Source organism: Ovis canadensis, chromosome 12, assembly GCF_042477335.2.
Source record: "Ovis canadensis isolate MfBH-ARS-UI-01 breed Bighorn chromosome 12, ARS-UI_OviCan_v2, whole genome shotgun sequence".
In the NCBI taxonomy this organism is placed as follows: domain Eukaryota; kingdom Metazoa; phylum Chordata; class Mammalia; order Artiodactyla; family Bovidae; genus Ovis; species Ovis canadensis.
In genome coordinates, this window is record NC_091256.1 from 14,659,494 (window position 1) to 14,679,692 (window position 20,199).

The following is a 20,199-nucleotide window of genomic DNA, read 5'->3' on the forward strand; positions in this document are numbered from 1 at the left end:
TTTGGAACTGAGGTCAAATGTCACTTCCTCTCTTTCTCTTTGATGTTCCCTAAGCTGCTCATATATAGCTCGATTCTGCTGCTTATCTTACCGCTTACACATTTATTTGTTGATATGGCTACTTCCTCCGCTGGGCTATGAGCTTCTGGAGAACTGGGCCTCTTTCTTACTTATCTTTTATCCCCAGAGCCTAGCCCAGTTCCTGGCATGGTGAAACAACCAAAAAACCCTTAACTGAATGAATCAATGAATGAAACTTCTGAGGCCCCTTCCTGCTCTTACATTCTGTCCTGCTGTATTTGCCTGTTTAAAATCTAGCAGAGTCCTTTGCATGTGGCGGAAATGCAATTTATCTCATGCGGGAGGTGCTGTGGCTTGGAGCAGAGGCGGCTGGAGGGGGATAAGGAATGTTACAGAAATGGAAAACTGCTGGCAGAGAGCTGGGCACTGGAAAGGATATCGGAGAGAGGCCATGAGCCCTTTAGACAGTCATTAGCTCAGGACAGTTTTATTAGGTGTGGATGCTGGTCTTAGGCATCTGCTGAGGACAGGTGAGATACTCTGTTTTAGGGTCATTTGTGGCCTCCAAATGGGGAAGAGGGAGGATGGAGAGGCCTCAATCAGCTTTAAGGTCAAGGCTGGGCCTCTGTGGAAGGGGCGATGTGAGCTGATGCTGTCCTAAGGGGGGGCCCTGGCAGAGACGGAAGCCGAGCTCCTCACCTGGATGACAGCCGTCAGGCAGGCTAGCGTTGCCGACACGTGCAGCCTGTCGGCCTCCATGGCCCCCGTGTCCACATAGCTTTCATTGGTGGCATTGTTGAAGACCCGGAATTTCGACTCTGGGGCCAGCTGCAGACAGATGTTACCCACCAGGATGCTGATAACGGCAAAGGTACCTGTGGTGCCCCACCCAGCCAGCAAAAGTCAGAGGTTTGGACGGCACCCATGGGAACCAGAAGAGGGCCCGGAACGCTCCCTAGCCCCACAGGGATGGCGCTCAGGGCCTCCAGGGTCCTCTCCGGCATCACAGTCACCGTTCGTATCTGACCATGATCTACACTCTTCCAGGTGCTTTCACCCCAACTGTTAATATTACTTTACTGGAAACGAGAGGAAACAGGCTTGGAAATATAAGCAGAGCCTGCTTTGGAAACAGGCTTTGTGACCAGGCCTTTTTCCTCTGTCTCATTTCACACCAGAGAACTCCGAATGTCCCTGAATTGGCCTGATGGATGATGGCTGTTGGACGGCCATTTCTCGCATCTGTTCAACCCCTTATGGCCTTTCTTGTTCTGCCAAGTCTTCCCCACATTCCAGGGAGGGAGACTCAACGGGTCATGCTAACTGAGCTCACGGAAGCTGTGCGGCTTCTCCAAGGTCACAGAAGACCTGGGATGGACACTCATGGTGACGGTCCCTCTGGGACCAAGCAGCGCCAGCAGGGGGAGAATGCAGATGGGAAAGCACCCGAATCCCCTTTGCCACCCACCACCCATCCTCGCGGTCCAGGTCACCCGCCTGCTAAGAGGGGAGGGGCCTTACCTGGCACCATCTGGTGGATACCCCCCAGGAAGAAGTAGGTCAGGAGGGGGAAGAAAGAGGAGTAGAGGCCGTTGACGGCAGGAAGGTTGGCCAGCAGCGCGAATGCCATGCCTGCACAGGACACAGAGAGTCAAGGCCCTGGGGCACAGCTGGGTGATGCAGTCACAGAAGGCGGAGTGGGAAGGGGAAGAGGCTTGGCGTAGGGGACCCCCTGACCTTGTGGGACCTGGATGCATCCACCGCTGAGGCCGCCAAGAATGTCGGGGACGATGTAGTCTTTGATCTTGTACTTGGGGAGCCAAGAGAGAATGGGGAGCAGCCCGAACACTGTGGTTTTGATCTTGGCTGAGGAACATCTGGAGGGGAAGAGGGCAGGTTTTCAGTTAGCACTGCATTCAGAGTTGGGAATTGTCATAATATCCTGTTCTTGGTCATGCATTCATGCAAAATTCAGTGAGCACGCACTCTATATGGCAGAGACTTTTCTCTTTAGAGCCATTACCTTGCTCCAGACACTGCTTGGAGGTCTTCTGATTGCCTTCTGCTAACCTGGGAAGTCTACAAGACTTCTCTTAAAGGCATGGATTTGGTGGATGCCTAGCATTCCGAGGTGTCAAGTCCAGCTCAGACCACCGTTCTCTGATCTGACTGAAAACAGGCTTGGTTACCCTCCCCTGGGCTCCTGTAGCAATACCTCGGGCTGTAATTTCTCGCTTTCCATCTCTCTCCCCCACTACACAGTGAAACTAGCATGGAAAGAAGCCTGGTCTCTTGTCCAGCTTTGTACACCTCATGCGTCACACTGGGATGCTTAGTGAATATCTGTTGAAAAAATGAGTGGATGAACAATGAAAGAATGGGCCTGAATCAGAACTCAGTCTGAATGGGGGCGGCTGCTGTATTTTTTGGAACCTCCCCCTACAGGAAGGCTTCTTTGTCCCCGCAGGGTACGCCTCTGCTGACCCACCATCCTTTGTGGGTGATTCCAATGCTGGAATTCTTTCCCCTGTTAATTCATCAAAAGAGGGAAGAATGGGGAAACTATTTGTTGGTCAGCACAGGGTGGGGAGCATTGATCCCTCCCCTGTTTGCTGAACACCTTGAGGTCCTTTCATCAGAAACTCAGAAGCGGTAAAAACAAGGGCCTTCAATCTCAAGGATGACAGCTGGTGGATTGATGCCCGGAAGAGGTGGGGAGGCCTTCGCTTTTCTTCTCCCAGCTGAGGGAATTCAAATGCTCAGGGCCCACCTGGTGACTCACTGGCTTGCTGTGATTAGGCCTCCTTTCCTGCCCAGCACCGATTCCTGTTCTTTACTGTTGCTCAACAATAGTTTCCCTGACCCTGGGTCCCCTGGATGTCACCACAAACTGAAATCAACACAGACAATGCTTTGTACCCTTTAAAATCTGGGTAGATTTTCTGTCCCAACCAGCACTTCATGGAAGAGCATCACCATCGCCTGTGGACTCCCCCGGCCCCTCTGCAGTGGGTAGGGCCTCTCCCATCCCCGGGATGATGGGCAGGGAGTTGGACTGGTAGTAAATGGCTTAAAGCATTTCTATAGGCTTGTCCTAAGAGAGAAGCAGGCCCCTAGGTTTGTTCTCAGGTTTGTTCATGGCAGGGAAAACTGGACTCACGAATGGAGAGCTGGCTGGGGGAGTGAAACAACCCACTCAAGGGCTTGTACATGTCCAGCCTTACTTGCAAGCCTGCCATAGTTGAGCAAAGCAATCTGACTTCTCTGAAGTCTGAGATAAGATCTGGAAACAGATGCTAAACACCTATAGAGAGGTTCTAGGAGCCAAGTGGGAAGAGGATAGTGGGAAGTGGGTTAGTTTTCTTGACATTCATTCATTCATTAAACAAAAATTTGTTGGAGTACCTTCTGTGTGCCAGGCACTGTTCAAGGCCCCCCTGCCAGCCACATGGGAATTGTTAGCTCCCTACATCTTTTTATGGTTTCCATCATCCTCTTTTAGGACAACAGCAGATATCCTCATCCCTCCAGTACAGAAACAACACAGACTTAAACTCCTTGGCACAAATGCTGACAAGGTCTTTATATAACCAGGCAGAGACGGAGCCTCCCAGGAGAGATAGGGCTGGGCTGGTGCTTTTAGTGAAGACTCAAGTGGGTGATCCCCCAGCCTGAACCAGTTCCACCTGCATCTCCACTTCAGCCATTGACAGTGACCTCAATTCAGGTAAGTGAATCAGCTGTTTCCCCAGGGGAGTGGGGAAGTGACTTCTACCACGGACCACAGTGAGGCCTGAGGGAGGTCTACCAGCTGTCTGCAAAGGGGGGAAGGTAAAGTTCATAGCCTCAGGTTCCTGGAGTGCAGGTATTGGTCACCTCGTGGAGTATGGGTGTGATTTCACTACCCACCAGCCCAGTTCCAGGGATCTGAGAGTGGGACAAGCTGGTGAGACCACATCCTGGTAAGTATCCTTTAGGGGAGCCCAGGAAATTAGGTGCTATCTTTAAGCGTTGTCTGGACCTCGGAAGGGAAAGAGCATCCAGGAGAGAAAGAGGACAAAGGCCATGGGGTGGGAGAGGCTTCAGATTTTCCTTGGTGAGGAAAGGACCGGAGAAGGCACAGCAGAAGTAAGGGCTCTGACCTGCTGTGGCGACGCACCCTTTCCCAGCACCCTTGAGAACCAGGAGGGACTCTCGTGGGCTGAGAGCATGGTGAGACCCCATGCAGGGGTCGGGACACCTGCCAGCCTCTCTGGGCCTGTGAGTGGTCCTTGTCCCGGTTCCCCATTTCCTCGAGGGTCTCAGTAAAGATGAGGTGTAGGATCTCAAATTCAGGGTTCCCAAGTACCGTCTGAGGGACAGCGGTATAGGAGCTGTGCCCTGGTGCAGGGAGGGTTTGGTGGGGAGCAGAGGGGAGAGGAATCTGGGCTTCCAGCCATGTTACCTGAAAGTGTTGCAAAGTTTCTCTCCCAGTGGGTATGTCCGGTCCTTCTTCTCAAACTCGTCATCAAAGAGGGTGAGCGAGTATGCGGCTCTGTCTACCACGTAGCGGGGCCTGGGCTGGCTCATGTTCAGGGCATTTACAAGCTTTGGGAGAAACAGAGTCGGGAGGATGAGGGGCATCCCTTCTCAGCGCCGGCCTGGGCCATCTCTCTCTGGTCCTAGCTCAGCAGGGTTTTATGCTGTCTTCCCCGCCCCCAGCCAGCAAGGTGCCTCCCTTCCCTCTTTCAAGTCTTTCCACCAGACTCACTTCTCCTGGTGGCCTTCCTTCCCAGGCACAGGTGATGCATACACTTGCCCTGGCTGTTTTGCTTGGCACTCAGCACGTGGCTGGCACTCCACGTCTATGACATCACTGTCACCCCCGCTGAACACCAGGCAACAAGGAGGCGGGAGTGCAAGGGCAGGAGTCATGGCTGGGATTCAGCGGGTTGATCCTCTCCCTCCTTCCCTTGTCATGCTCCCCGCGACCCACGCTGGCCCCTGGTATCCTCGCAAGCCCCTTTGCCCTGCCCTCCCACCTCAGTTTCCAGGGCAGAAAGGCTCATACCTTCCTGTCAGTCAGCTTGGAAGAAAGAGAGCAGGCTGCTTGGAGGCAGGGGGATGGCCAGGGTGACCTTGGGAGGACTCTTCTTAAAGGAGCCGCCTAGGACTTCACCAACAGGTTTTCCCAGGGGGACAGTGGTGTTTGGGGAAACCAAGATGGTCTGCGCTGGCTGGCCCTCCCACGGCTTCCTGTGTCTAACCTTTCCCCCACCCTGTATACTGATGTTTCTCTCCTTGCTTTTTGCGCAACCTTGCTGACGTTCCAGGAGCTGAGCAGAGCAGAGCTAAGTGCCAGGCCCCCGAGGCCCAGAGGAGCTCCCGGTAGAGATCTTCCCTCCTCCATCCTCCAACTGCTGGCTCCCCCTCCTGTCCCCTGCCCCCCAGCGCTGGGAGAAGCCTGCCTGGACGACCTCAGAGGAAGAAGGAGGGGGAGAAAAGAGATGGCATACGCTTAGAAGGAGATGATGTCTCCCAGGGGGAGAGTGTGGGATGGCTGTAACCAGTTCGGCAAAAGGTTTGAGAGAGAGTTACAAGTGAGAAACCACACGGGGACTCAAGATGCTCCTCCGCAGGCTTCCCAGGGGAGAAGCTGGGTGAGTGTCAGGTTGTCAGAGGGGAGCAGGCTGGTTGATACTTTTTGTGGAAGAGCACCCTGGGGGAGAGGAGGGAAATGCATTAACTAAGGGCCCAGAGACTTGGGTTCTAGTGCTGGCTTTACGGGTGAAGTGGAAGGAACAGCATTCCTTTCTGAACCTCAGATTCCTCATCAGCAAAACTGCGGGACCATAACCTCACAAGGTTGTTTGAGGGTCAGATGAGTAAATGGACAAGAAAGGCTTGTGTAAAATGTAAGAGTGATATAAATGTAAATTGCTATTGTGGATAAGACTGTGTCCAGGTAGATGAAGGTCAGGCTGGTGCGTCCCATTCACTGGGTCACAGGACCCTGAGTTCCACCAGGACCTGTAAGCACGGTGCCCCGCAGAAGCCCCCAGATGCTACTCAGCTGGCAGGGCAGGTGTGGGTGAGTCTGCCCACAGCGCCTGGGCCCGCCCAGCCCTTTGCCTGGTGCTTAGTGTGCATCCAACAATTGCTTGTTGAGTGAATCAATAAATGTTCTTTTTGGAGAACACATGGGTTGAACTGAATAAGAGTAAAGGCCTGTAAGACATTTCAGTGGGACAAGTAGAGAGACTGCATGACATAAGGAAAACAGCACAGGTTTTGGAGCCAGGATGACCTGGGTTCAGAGTTTTCTTCATCTGTAAATGGGGATAATAACAGTCCCAGGCATTTGCCATGAGGACTAAATGAGATCATGAGTGTGAAGTCTGGTCGTCCAAGGCCACCCAGTGAATGGTAACGGCAATGATTACTATGATTAAGATGGGAGGGTGCTCCCTCCCTCTTGGGAGAGACTGTTCAGAGGCTTCCAGCCCTTCACCTCCAATGAGGCAGGGTGGCCTCGCTCCCCGTTTCCCGCCCCACCCTCTCAGTGGGTCTGGAAGGGTCCGACCTTCCCAGTGCTTTGCCTGGTGGGCTCTGTGGGAGAAATGAGTGGGGATCATGACCCTCTGGAGGGACCCAGAGCTCCAGCCTGGCTTCAGAGGAAGACTCATAGACTTGGGGAGTCTATGCCTGGCCACCAAACGGACCACTTATAAAGGAATAGCCAGGATTTTCAAGGGGGCTGCACCAGGAGAGGGAAGAGGAGGCAATGGAAGATCTTGTTTCCATGCCAAGCAGCACGCAGCGATACCAGGGGCTCTGCGTTCTAGGGCTGTGCGTGTTTGGGGGAGAGGGTGGTCAGATCTGATCCTACAGAACCCACTCACCCGGCTCCCCTGCTTGGCTCCCTCAGGTCCTCAGTGGCACCTTTCGCTACCCGGCATACTTGTCCCTGCCCTTTCCCTCCTGCAGCCTCCACATTCAGCAGCCCATCCAACCCCATTGCCATTTCCTTCTGGTGTCACTCCCAGGTCTTATCTCACACCTGGACTATTGCATTAGCCTTCTGACCAATTCCCCAGCCCACACCCCCAGCTCAGAAACTCTCAGCTTCTTCGTGTCCAGGAGGGGATCAAGTCCAGACTCCTTATTTTGGCATGCTTGTCCATGCATCAGCTGACCCTGTTTTGGTGGACTCAGTAGATCTGTGGGTTGCATCTGCCCTCTGTATCCGGGCTGTCCACTCACCCCACCTGAGCAAGCTTCTTCAGTTTTCCCTCTGGGGCTCCCTCCATACTTTCCACCTTACCTGAGATGCCCTGACTCATTCTGCCCTCACTCAGCCCTGCCCAGTCTTAAGACCTGCTAGGTTCCTCCTCCTCCCTCTCTTCCTTCTGCCTGCCCTCCTCCTCCTTTTCTCTGATGCCTTTCCTGAACACCCTCACCTCGGATCTCTTTCTCCTCAAAACTCCTTTCTTTGGACCCCTCCAGCCTGCACACCACTATTGGCTTCCAGCAAAGGGAGGCAGGAAAGAGGGCATTGGTGCTGGAAATCCTTTCGAGAGCACAGATGGATTTGGATGACATGGGACTGTTGCTGCCCTTGTGGGCAGACTTTTTACAGATGGGGCTTAGATGTTGGGGGAGTTCCCATTGACAGAGGAGAAAAGATCCCTCCCTTCTGTGGAATGTAAAATCTGTCTCTCTCCCCTTAGGTTGCTTGTCTTCATCTAGACATGGGTGCTGAAGGGAAGAAGGCCCTGGGAGCTTTCCCAAACCTGAGTGGGCACTATGTATAAAAATGAGAGCCCAGCAGCCCATCAGCCTCAGAAAGCTTTGTTCAGAAGGGGACCTGAGGACCAGGCAGGTCCAAATCTCTCATTTTGTGGACGAGGAAACTGAGTCTCAGAGATGAGACTTTGAGCCAGGCCTTTGACTCCAATTCAAGTGCTCCTGTTGAAAAGGCCCCAGACTTTCCAGAGACGACCCTGATTCTGCTCTGTGGCATCCCTGAGTGGTATCGGACACCCCGTGACCTTCCACCCCAGCCAGTGATACAGGATGTCCAGGTTCTGCTTTTCCTCCTGAGGGCCCTGTGGGAGGTTCTGGCTCCTCCCCGGGCCTGGACTTTCCCAGGACAGGGACGGACAGAGTGGCAAACCTGCAAACCCCCGAGCTTCCCCAGCTCCTGGTGAGGAGGTGCCCCAGTCATACTTCCTAATTCCAAGACTAGGGGTTGAGGTTGGGTGGGGCTTCGGAGGGGAGGTTACTTCATCCCCAGCCAGCCCTTCTGGCCTGGAGGAGAGGGGGATGGGAGGGAGAGGCGGAAAATGGCTAGCTGGCAGCGTGGTGGGAGGCACCTCTCCTAGGTGGCTCCCCAGGTTCTCAGAGAGTCCAGGGCCTCCCAGTCCCCCAGAAAGGGCTCCTACAATGCCTGGCTAGGGGCACGAAGGTGAAAGAGGGAGCAAGAAGGGAGGGGGTGTAGGGAACACGAAGACTTGATTCCTGGTTAAACAAACACACAGCCCTGCCAAATGATGTCAGCATGGCTGAAAAAAGTCAAGTGCTCCATTGCCATAGGTGTGTATCACCCAGCCTGCCTCCCGTCAAACGGTGTGGGCCCCTCCAGAGCCCCCCATCCCCCACTGGATCGGGGACAAACAGCAGGTGCCATGTGACAATATGGAGGAACAAAAGGGTGCCCGGCCCCTCCCCAGTGTGGAGGCAAGGAGAGCAGGTCCTGAGTCACCGGAGAGACCTAGAGGGGGGCGTGGGGCTTAAGGGCAGCAGAAGGTGAGAAGAGAAGAGAGAGGGCAGGAGAAGTGGGTGTCTGGATAGTCCCCAAGGCTTGGCAGGGGACTGGGGTCACATCTGGGGCAAGGGGGGATGGGGGTTTTGCAGAGCTGGGGGTGGGGACAGGGGGAAATGGACTCTGTTGGGAGGGCACAGACAGAGCAGACACTCCTCTTGGGTTCTTCCTCAGAATCTTAATCCCCCTGCAGTGAGCTCATTCGAAAGAAAGCCCACTGCAATCTCCTCCCAGTTGTATTTCTGACAAGGTCTGTCTACAATGCCCACGAGAATACTGTGGGCAAAGATGGGCTTGGGCATCGTGCCCGAGTGAATGCATAGAAAGGTTTGGAACGGTGCCCGGCCACGGTATGTGAGCAACAAATCTGCACTGTGATCATTATTACTCCGATTACCCTGGAGGGGTCTCTTCATTGCGCCTCTGTAACCTCAGGCAGGTCATTCTGCTTTTCTTGGGCTTCTTTTTCCACTCTGCTCTTACTTGCCTCCCATGTGCCCTTCCCCATGCCCTTGTTCCTCTGAAAGCTTCCAGGACTGGTGAGAGGAGGACCGAGAAGTCATTTCAGAAGGGGCAGGACACCTGGGAAACAGAGAGCTGCAGAGCCCGTCTGTGGGGTCTCGGTGGCCTGGGGGTGGTCCCGTCACTGTGGCCCAGGCTGACTTCCTCCTCAGCCCTGTGGGGCGTGTGTGTGACTGGAGGGGAGTCCTTTGATGTGCGCACGTGCCAGGCACAGGAACAAGCCCAGTTTGGCCAACCCCCCTTGGTCTTCTTATCACTGGTCCCTACTCGAGCAATCACTGTGTCCTGGGCAGAGGAAAGGTCACTTTCAGGCTTCCCCTTTGCTCTAGCTGCTGGTTCCTCCCCGTCTCATCCAGGGTGGGAGCCAGAGGGAAAGGGTGGGTGCTGGGGTGTGTCGGGTGGGAGCTAATGATGGGAGAGGAGGGCTGGGGTCTCCGCTGGCGACCACGTCTCTGGCATGAAGGAGCGTGGGCGGAGAGGCCTGTGAGTTTCCAAGACCTTTTTATCAACATTCCTTTTATCTCTACCGCCTCCATGTTTCTTGGGCAAATTTCCCACCCCCAAACCCCAGGCCGATTCCCTCACCGGTAATGCCAGGGGAGAGCGTGAAATCTCCCTGAATTGCCTTCTTGCTCTCTGGCTGTTCTAGGGCCTGGCTTCCCCGCCGGGGGGAATCCCTGCCACCCACCCCATCCCATTGTTCGTCTCTAAGCCTGCAAGCCCCCTCTCTGCTTTCTCTGCTGGAGACAGCTGCTGGGCTGAGGAATCAGCTCCAGCAGGAAGGCACTTCCCAGCAGTGAGACCTGGCCAAGGTCATGGGTGCCTGAAACACTTCAGGTCAGGCTCCTGAAGGTCTGTATGGAGACCAGGGTTAGTCTTGTGTACCTCTTGGAAGCAGCTGGGTGTCCAAGGACTCCAGTGAGGGGCCCGCTGCTCTGGTTTAAGAAATCTGGAGCTTCCTCAGTGCTGACCTGGTCACTCATTCCCTCAGGGACTTCCCTGGGATCAGATGTGGGTTGGTTGATTTAGCTCAACACGCATTCACTAAATACCTGCTTTGTGACCATCCCTTGAAAGACTGGACACCAAGAGATAGAAATGAATCCTCCTCTGTCCCCCAAGCTTTCATAGAAATGAGGCTTCAGGTTAGTCGACCAGGCTCTGGGAGGCGCCCACAGAGACCATCCTGGTGCTGAAAGAGCTGTGTGTGCCAGTCTTGGTGTTGCCCAGGGAGGGTCTTGCCAGACCCTGAATGCCAGGGCCGAGGGAGGCTGGGAGGGCCGTGCCAGAGGGGTGGCAGTGGGAGTGATGCCGCTGGGAGGAAGGCCTCTCTTGGTTTGCCCTACTTGGCATGCTGCGCCTCTCCAAGGGGCACGACCTTAAAGCTGGTCTTTCTCTGGTCCTCAGGCTCAGTGCGATCAAGTGTAAGTGGGGGAGCTTGTGCTCGAATGTCAGATCGGCTTGGCCGAGCCTGGGGACCGTGTGGGCTCGTTGGGAGGAGGCGGTTCCTGCCTGAGGATGATGTGGGCCCCCTCTGAGCTGTCGGATGAGGAGTTAGGAGCTGGTCCAACCCTCCTAAGCGAAACATTCACCAAGGAGTCAGGTTGCCGGGTCCTGCTGCTGCCTGCCTGCCTGATGGAGCCCTGCTTGCTGTCTCTAAGCGCCCCTTTGCCCTCCAACCTCCTCCAACCTCTCAGGACTCAGGGGGCACAGCGGACAGGGGCAGGTGCCTTGAGTAGTTGGAGAAGCAAACAAGTGAGAGAGAACACCTTGGGGCAGAAGGACAGGGAGACAGTTGCATAGAGACTGGAGAGCCAAGCATTAAGAACCCGCTGCTTCCAAGACCTGCAAAGAAGGAGAGGTGCAGCCAGCAGCCTAGAAGGCTGGCGCCCCAGGGAAGGTCCAATATTTTTGTTCTTTCCTCTGCAAAGGGAAGAAGCCCTGGGGGTCTGGCGGGTCTCTCCGCTGGAGCTTCTGTCCTGCTCGCTCCCTTGGCCCCTGGCCCTGCAGCTGAGACCTTCACATGGAAGTGAGAGCCCCAGGGGCTTCTCAGGGCTGAAGGGCTGGGCACTGTTCTCAGACCCTGGGGGCCCAGAGCCTGCTCCCTACAGGTGCTCAGGTTGGCAAACAGCTGCCGCCGTGGCCAGCTGGTCCCTGTCATCCCTCCCCTCACAGACCCCCCACCCCTGCCCTCCTCCAGGGATGACCCCAGTCCAAGGGGCACCTGGCTGGTGCTTACCGGTGGGTGAGCAGGGCCGTCTGGGCAGGGCTGCAGGCGTGTCTGGGGAGCGGGCAGCCGAAAGGTGTGTGAGAGGTGTGCGAAAGGGCTCTGCTCAAATAATCCAGGGAGGCGTTTATAAATAACTTTACCTCAGGGCCACGGGGTGAGCCCCGGCTTCCGATTGGCTCGGAGGGGAAGTGGTTTTGAACACTACACCATAGCTAAGCCTGGGGAGATAGGAAAAGGAGATAAGGGAAGAAAGGTCCCAAATGAACAGCCCTTTTTTTGTTTTGCCCAAGGAGCAGGGCTGTTTGATGGGAGCTTGGCACTTCCTAAATCCACCCCGGAGACAATAGGTCACATTCAGCGGCCCCGGCCCCACGGGCTCCCCCTGGCCAGCCAGCCGTGGCTGAGGAGGGGTCGAAGCAGACCCCTCTCCGAGCTGGCTGTCCTGCTGCTTCTGGGGTCAAGCCGCATGGCCTCTTGGACAAGGGGACGCATTGAGGCCACCCAAGGGGAGGGGGCCTGGGGCTTCTTGCTTTGAAGGTTGGAGACTTGGGGTGTTAGAGGGGGACAGTAGAGCTCTGAGAACCCCCGAGGAAGGCTGCAGGCCACTTTTGGGGAGGCCTGAGGGCCCTTGAGAGGCTTGGGGCAGTGGTAGAGACCTGGTTCCCAGGTCCGTCCCCAACCTAAGGTACTCGTAAGTTCTGTGTCTGGACCGATGCCCTCCTAACTTCCCAGGTAGGGTGTGCAGGGTGCATGGGGGTTTGGGATATGGTAAAGGCACTCAAGAAACTGGAGGGCCAGCAGTTATCTGTAAGGTGGCCTGAAGGCTTGCACATCTCTGTCTCAGGCCTCTGTCACTTCAATCAATGAGTGAACGCCCATCGGTTGTGGCTCACCTCACGTTGCCACGTGCCTTCTGGGTTACAGCTGCCCACCCACTCCGTGCCCACTGAGCATTGTTGAGAACCTCAGACAGGGCAGAGGGGTGGGTTAGGGGAGTTTCTTGACATATTTCCTGAGAGAGGGAGACCCCAGCTGGTGCCAGAAGCCCCTTCCTTCTCGTATCTGGGGCGGTACTGTGTTAGTCTGAATTGTCCTCTCATCTCTCCAGAAGACAACATAGGCTCTGAGATGGGTTGGAATCAGTACAGAGGGTTTCAGTAAGTCCCCCTGGAAGCTAAGGAGAAAGTCCCACTGAGAAGGTGAAATGAGCTAGCTTCAGCACATAATAAGGATTCAATTAAAAAATGTGGGTTTATTTATTTATTTGTTTATTTTGCTGTGCAGCATGTGGGATCTTAGTTCCTTGACCGGGGATCGAACCCATGCCCCCTGCATTGGAAGCACAGAGTCTTAACCACTGGACTGCCACTCTCAGCCCAAGGGAGAGTTTGCAGACGCATTGCTCCTGGGGCCGAGGGTAACACCCAAGGTCACTCAGAGTTGTCAGGGTGTAGCCAGGGGCCTGAACGAAGCTGGCCCGAGAATGCCCTGCCACTTGCCGAAGGCAGGGTATGTGCGTGGACGCTTCCTCCAGCAGCCCTTCCGCAGGCCCCGCACAGGCCTAGCTGTTGTGTTCCACGGCTCCCTCTGCTTCAGGTCACAATGGATGGAAGTTATGTGTTCAGTCACTGACTTTCTCCAAGGACCGTGAACTCCACGAGGAGGGTAGGGCTGTGCCTGTTTCATTCACTCCTGCATCCCTATCGTGTAACGCAGTGCCTGCCACTTAGTAAAAGTTCAGTATAGATTTGTGCAATGGGTGAATGACTGTGTGATGAATTCTTCAAACAAAGTAGAGCCAGAGGTCCAGAGCTGGCACATCCATCTCCAGTATTGCCCAGGGGCATGGGTAGCATGACCTGGCCTAAACTTTGCACAGATGAGTTATCAGTGTTAGCCGCTCAGTTGTGTCCAACTGAGACCCCATGGACTATAACCCACCAGGCTCCTCTGTCCATGGCATTCTCCAGGCAAGAATACTGAAGTGGGTAGCCGTTCCCCTGGGATTTTCCCGGCCCAGAGATTGAGCTCAGTCTCCTGCACTGCAGGCGGATTCTTTACAGTCTGAGCTTCCTTATCAGACTCTCCCTATAGCCAGGTGACCATGAATACCGAGAACAGACAGCTAAGTTCCCTTGCTGGGATACCATGCCTGCAAGGGAAATCTTTCAGTTGTACTTTGGTTCTTTTAGTGCAGAGAATGTACTGTCCAGCTGTCTGGAGCATCTAGGACTGCCTGCAGGTACATTTCTCTCTTTTAAATGACCCATGGACATTTTCGTCTATCAATTGATCTAGTGTGAGTTTTGTTAATGTGAGTCAGTCTCTCCTGAATCTGATTGACTTTCGACAGTGACACTAGGCTTTCAGACAGGTTATCTGGTTTAATTCTCACAGCAACCATGTGATGCAGTCATGTTACTGTCGTCTTTAGGAGGAGTAAACTGAAGTCGACTAAAGCGAAATAACTTGCTCAAAGTCACAAAGGCCTGGATTTAAGAGGCAGAAATCCAATTTGGATATTATGGCTTCAAATTCTATGCTTAGTCCATTTTATCACTTTAACCTTTGACCTACAAAGCAAAGGATGACACCCACCTTTTAAGACTCCACCTTTTATATACTTTCAGCCTCCCCATCAGGTATACCTTCCAAGATAACTTGGATAAACATGGCTGAGGCCTACAGAATGGGGCTGGCAACTTGTTAAGGCTCCTCCCTAATCCTTCTCCAACCGTCTTAGCAAAATTCTGGGGAGGTTGATCTTTTATAATAGTGACAGGAAACATGGAGCCTAAGAGGGTTCTCTGAAGTCACCAAGGGAGCTAGACGGAGCCCTCAGAATCTGGGGAAAGCCAGATCAGAAGCTGGAGAAGCAGAGGACAGGAGGGAGAGGCAGAGGGCTCAACAGGACATCTTAGGGCTATCTTAGATAGAGTTAAATTATGGAACAGAGGGCAGGTGGGGAGAAAACAAAGGTGGGGAGAGACAGATGGCAGAAATGACAGCGCAGAGAAGAGGCAGACTCAGAAACCAAGAGCAAGCGGCAGAGAGCAAGCACAGCAGCATCCCAGCAGCTCACAGTCCTGATGCTTGTTAAATCATTGTCTATTTTTTATGGTAAAAACATTTCAGCATCAACCCTGTACTTTCCCAGAGTATAGATTCTTCTTTGGTGACAACCTTACCCCTAGAGTTGAAGACTGTATTCATCCATCCATCCATCCATCCATCCATTCATTCACTTAACTTAATCATTGCCCCCATGCCAGGATGCTGCACTGGGGATACTGAGATCCACAAGGCCCATCCCCTGCCCTAAGAAGATCTCACTCTGGGGGGAAGACAGCGAGGTGAAGAGACCCTTGTCGCATGCAATCACAGTACCAGGGCCATGCGGAGGAGAGGCTGTGGGGATGGTGGGGGTGGTCGGGAAAGGCTTTCCCCAGGAGGGGACACAGAAGGGCCGATCGTGCCAGAGCCTGGGACTTGAGGTTTAAACCCCAGGTGGCCACTCCCAGGGGGAAGGGGGATGGGGACTGTTCTAGAAGCACTGTTTTTATAGAGGAAGGGTCCCAGCGTGTCTCCAAGACTCTGACCCCTGACTCCATCCCAGGTTCTCCCTTTAAAGCCTATCCCTGAGTTTCCATCTGACCAGAGCTCCACCCTATTCTTCAGCAGATCTTAGAGCAGTGTGTGTACAGACACACATAAGCTCACACCAAACAGATTTGGGGGATTTACTGAGTTATGTAGGTAAAGCCAAAGTAGTCACAAAGTACTCTTCTGACTATGTCACCTTGGAGCTGGTCCAGCTAAGGAGCAGCTAGTTTCCACACTAGTAAACTGAGGCTAGACCTCAAGAAGGAGACGAATCCTGCCACCTCTAGCCTTATCTGCACCTGCTGGCTTCTTGTACCTGTGCCCTGCGTGGGGCCTGGGCCAAGCGTGCGGGCAGGATCATGTTTTGGGCAGAGCAGCCCAGCAACTTAAGCAAACACCTCAAGGCTGGAGTCAGAAAAATCTTCAGCACCTTGCCCTGCGGTGGCAGGATCTGACCTGGCCCTGTGGGTGCCAGTTTCCTGAGTTCCCGGGAGCTGGCAGGGCTGCAGGGGTACCCACGGAGAAGCCAGCTTGCACCTCTCTCCTCAGGGAAGCCAGAGCACAGAGCGGTGAGCATCTGAGATGGGTCAGGGGACAGGGGAGGCAAGGCTAGCCCCAGGGATGCCAAACTGTGTCCAGTCTTAACTCAGGGAACCGGAGCTTCTGCCGTGTGCCCGGCACTGTGCTAGGTGCTGGCGACCGAGGCTGAAGACTGCCAGGCCCCGTGAGGCCGTGATCCTGAAGAGCAGGCAGAGGGAGGCTTCCGAGGGCACACATGGCCACAAGGCTGGTGGGCAGTAAGTCGGAAGGAAGCTAAGGGGGGCTCTGAAGGCTGTACAGTGAGGACAGGATCCGTCTGGAAAGAGTTGGATCAGCGCTGGCCAAGACCCCACAGCATCTGGGACCAGAGGAAGGGGAACGTTGCTGAACCCTTGGATGAGGAGTGGAAGAAGGGGTCTCAGGGTTCTGAGTCCTCTCTCTCAGTTTACAGGTGAGAGAGAGATGGGAGAGACCTGCCTAAGGTCACCCAGGGAGGCCGTGTCAGAGCCCAGGCTGGGCGCCACCCAGGACCCCAACCTGGCCCTCCAGTCTGGCCTCTCTCTCCACACAGCAGGTGGGAGGTGGCTTTGTGACCCTCCCTCCCTTGTCTGTGTCACCCAGGGGCTCCCCAGAGACACCGGGTACCCAGAGTGCTGCCTGCAGAGGTCTTCCCTGCTTGTGGGGCCTGAGCACTTTGCCCTGAGGTTTGGGACAAGCAGGTCCGTAGTGTCGAGCCTGGGAGCCCCCGTGTGCTGGTCTTGCAGCTGCCAGACAGAGGAGAAGACTCTGCTCAGGACTGGACCTTGGCGGGCTGGGTGAGGGTGTCCAAGGCACTTCACACTGCCCTGGGAACCCCGTGAATGAGGCTGGAGGTGAGGCGGGGGTGAGTTCCAAGTCTAGCCACGTTGACTGCAATTCTGGCTTTGGGCCCTTAAGCCAAGCATGTATTAGCCTGGTATAAGGGCTGCCTCCAAGAGGGGTATAGAGGCTGGGGTATAAGACGACCTAGACCCCCTCCCAATTCCAGGAGAACTGAGATAGCTGGAGAAAGAAGGCATTGACAACCTTGGTTCCAGGGTCTCGCCCTAGCTCCAGGGTCTAGCTTGGGCAGCGAGAGAAGTTGATCACAAGAGGGACTTGACCTCGCAAAGAGATTGGAAAAGATGCCTCCGCATCTCCCCTTTCTTATCCCACATTTTTCTGGAAAGAATAAAACGGGAAGGTACCTATCACTCACCAGCCAGTCCAGTCCTCCCAGCTCTTCTCCCCATCACCGCTGACCACACAGGCCTCTCTCCTCTGCGTGCTGACAGCTGTGTTCGCTGAACCCTGACTGGCCAAAGGTGAGGCAGTTTGGGTCTTCTAGTTACTGTCTCCCCAAGAGCTCTTTGAAGCCAGTGACTATGTCACAGGTACGTGAGAGGCATCAGGGTGTAGTGGGAAGAATAAAGACTTCGGGCTGAGACTCTGGCTCTGGGTTTGCTGGTCATGTGATCTTGGGTTTGTTCATTTCTGGGGCTCAGTTTGTCCACCTGTGAAAGGGTACACACGACGAAAAGGAAATGCTTTTGTAAGCAAGTTCCTTCCCTTGGGGCATGACTGCTTGGCCTTTCGCCCATACCCATTACCTCTCCAATACCTGCTACCCTCAGCCCTTTGGCCCCACCCCAGCCAGTGACACCCTTTGCCACCCTGCACCTCAATGACCCTGCTCCCTCGTCTCAGGAGTCAGGAGTGTTGGGCTCCCACTTGCAGGCCTTGCCCTCCTGGCCTCCCAGGGATGCAGCCAAGTGGCAGACTGGGTTCAAGAAGGCTCTCCTCCCGAGTTGCTGCAACAAAACATCAGGGCATTAGTCACGCCTGGGCCTTGGAGCCCCCACCCCCCTTCCCCTCCTGCCTCTGGGAGGTGCCAAGCAGATAGGGTGTGAGCGTGAACGTCGGTGTGCGTGTGCACGATGTGGGCGCTGAACGAGTTGCTTTTCTGAAAGGGAGTGGGGCTCGGGGCATGTATGCACCCCTACTTTTGCCCCCCCACCTCACAAGCTCCCCAGTTACTTTCTGCCTGTGGTCTTTGCCTCACCCTGCCGCCCGTGGGCTGGTGGGCTGGGGTGAGTCCCCTCACTCTCTGGGTCCTGGTACCCTCCTGCCTGAGGAATATGCCAGACTCTCAAGAGCTGAACCCGCACTAGCTGTGGGCAGCCCTTGCAGGAACAGAGCCTTGCAGCTGGGACTCCCCTCAGTTCATGTTGGAGAGAGGGACAGTTGAGGGGAAGGTGTCTTCCCAAGTTTTCCCCCAGGGGCTGTGTTTGGGCGCTACGTCCAGAAAGTTACTCCCCAGATAAGCCTTCCTTGCTGTGTTTTCTCAGCCCTCCAAGGTCAGGCCACCTAGCATCCTGATTCCGCCCTCTTCTTGCCCAGAACCAGCCATCACAGGCTCAGGCAGAGGAGGGAGCATGCTGGGGTAGGTTTTCAGCCCCAGAGAAGAGGTTGTCCACTCTTGGTAGGGGACTGGGGCTGGCTCAAGGCTTCAGCCCGGGACACACTCAGAGCTCCTCAGTCCTGAGCAGTCTGAACACCATTCTCCCTCTGGGAGTCTGGGGGTGGGGGTGTAAGATATGCATGGAATTCCCTGAGAATGTGGGAGAATGTGGTCCCAGCTTGACGGATGGTGCAGGAGGGGGCCTAGGCCAGTGTGCTGGGACCTCAGCTGGGGCCGCTTCGCTGGGTCTCCCAGCACAGCAGGCAGAGGCGGGTATGACGGAGGCTGGCTGTGAGGCTCTGAGGTCCAAGGCTCCAGAAGCTCATGTCCTAACTCCAGATTTCAGTGAGCAGGCCGCAGCACAGATGGCTTTGGAGGAGTCCTTAGGACAACTTGGTCGCTGGGGCTAGTTTCTGTCAGCTGTCCAGGGCTGAGCTCCGGCCCGGGCCGCTCACAGAGCCGCATTGTTCCCGGGGAACCGCTCGAGCTCGTCTTGTCCTGCTGGTACATTCGTTGGCTGTGATTCCCACTGAGGACATCTTCAGAGGCAGGCAGGGCGCCAGGCTTGCGGGCAGGCCCCGGACTGCTTCGTCGAGCAGGGAGCTGGGAGAAGGGGCGCTCACCAGCCTTCAATGTGACCCTTGGGGCTGTTTGCCAAGGGTAGTGGCAAGTCTGCCTGGGAAGTTCTGATGCCGCTGCTGGCCCTGCCAGGAGGCTGAGAGCAGACCCCACTGCCAGCGTGTCCCGGGACTGGCTCTGGCTCCTGGGGAGAAAGCTGTGTGATTAGGGGCAAGCTGCTGAGCCTCTCTGAGCTCCCGGCTTCCTCATCTCCAAAGTGAGAGAGATAGCAGCACCTGCCGCAGAGTGATACTGGGAGGACTGAACAAGGTAACTCATGAAGCCCTTGGGCAGCAAGGAGGTCCAACCAGTCCATCCTCAAGGGAATCAGCCCTGAATATTTACTGGAAGGACTGATGCTGAAGCTGAAACTCCAGTACTGTGGCCACCTGATGTGAAGAGCTGACTCACTGAAAAAGTCCCTGATGCTGGGAAAGATTGATGGCGGGAGGAGCAGGGGACGACAGAGGATGAGACGGTTGGATGGCATCACTAACTCAGCGGATGTGAGTTTGAGCAAACTCAGGGAGATAGTGAAGGACAGAGAAGCCTGGCGTGCTGCAGTTGTAGAGTCAGCTCAGATATACCTTAGCAACTGAACAACAACAATTCAGGAAAAACATTTATCGCAAGATCTGGCAATTTTCAGAGGGCCCACCCTACCCACTTGGTCCTTTCTCTTCTCCCCTGTCCCTGTCCCTTGAAATGCTTTCCCTTCCTTCTCAGCTCTCCATGTCCTTCAGCTCAAGCCACCTGTCCCCCGTGCAGCCAGCCTGTTTGCTCCGACCACGTTCAGACTCCTGCAGCTCTCTCAGGGGATAACCGCAACTAGACACTCGATCATGTGCTCTTAGGGATTTGGCTTTAATGGTTTACAAGGGATCCCTTCCTGGATCATAGGATTTGGGTGTTTTGCTTCTACTGTGTCCTTCACGGACCAAAATGTCCTGAGCTTATTAATACGAGTGCTTACCTATGGACTGAGAGCCCATCCTGAGTCCTGCCTCTGGGCAATTATAGAAGGACCATCGTTCACTGTGGTTTCAACCTTGCTCAGTGAGGGTCCAAGCTTTCCAGAAGGTGCGTCATTTGCAGCCGCGTCCCAGCAGCTGACGAGACCCAGTCAAGGGTCACGACTAACCCCCATTTTGCCTGCTTGTGCCGCATCCCTCTGACTGAAGACCCACTTCCCCTCCAGGGCTGAGGCTCCTGTGGGCAGGCTTGGGAGTCTCTGGGCAACCCTGGGTAGGTTTTTCTGCTCTTAGCTCATTCTTGCTCTCTGTTGCCCACGGGCCATGGAGAGAGGGCCCCTCTGGGGAGTTCTGCTCTGCTGCCTCCTGGGGCTCCTGCCCTCGAGGCCCAGTGTCTCAGTGAGCCCTGTGA

General features: G+C 55.0%; 1 protein-coding gene across 2 annotated transcripts in view; it reads right to left on the bottom strand.

Annotated features, from left to right (window-relative positions):
- SLC26A9 (solute carrier family 26 member 9) overlaps positions 1–11,675 on the bottom strand; it is a 28,464-nt gene extending 16,789 nt beyond the window's left edge. For both annotated transcript variants that reach the window (XR_011247622.1, XM_069545244.1), the window contains exons 1-5: positions 11,586–11,675; positions 4,466–4,608; positions 1,759–1,898; positions 1,543–1,653; positions 721–896 (exon numbers count right to left, since the gene is read on the bottom strand). Coding sequence is in view for 1 of the 2 variants with exons in the window: in XM_069545244.1 (XP_069401345.1) it covers positions 721–896; positions 1,543–1,653; positions 1,759–1,898; positions 4,466–4,590 (552 nt within the window). In the remaining variant the exon portion in view is untranslated. The remainder of the gene's footprint in view (positions 1–720; positions 897–1,542; positions 1,654–1,758; positions 1,899–4,465; positions 4,609–11,585) is intronic.
- Positions 11,676–20,199: the final 8,524 nt, after the last annotated feature.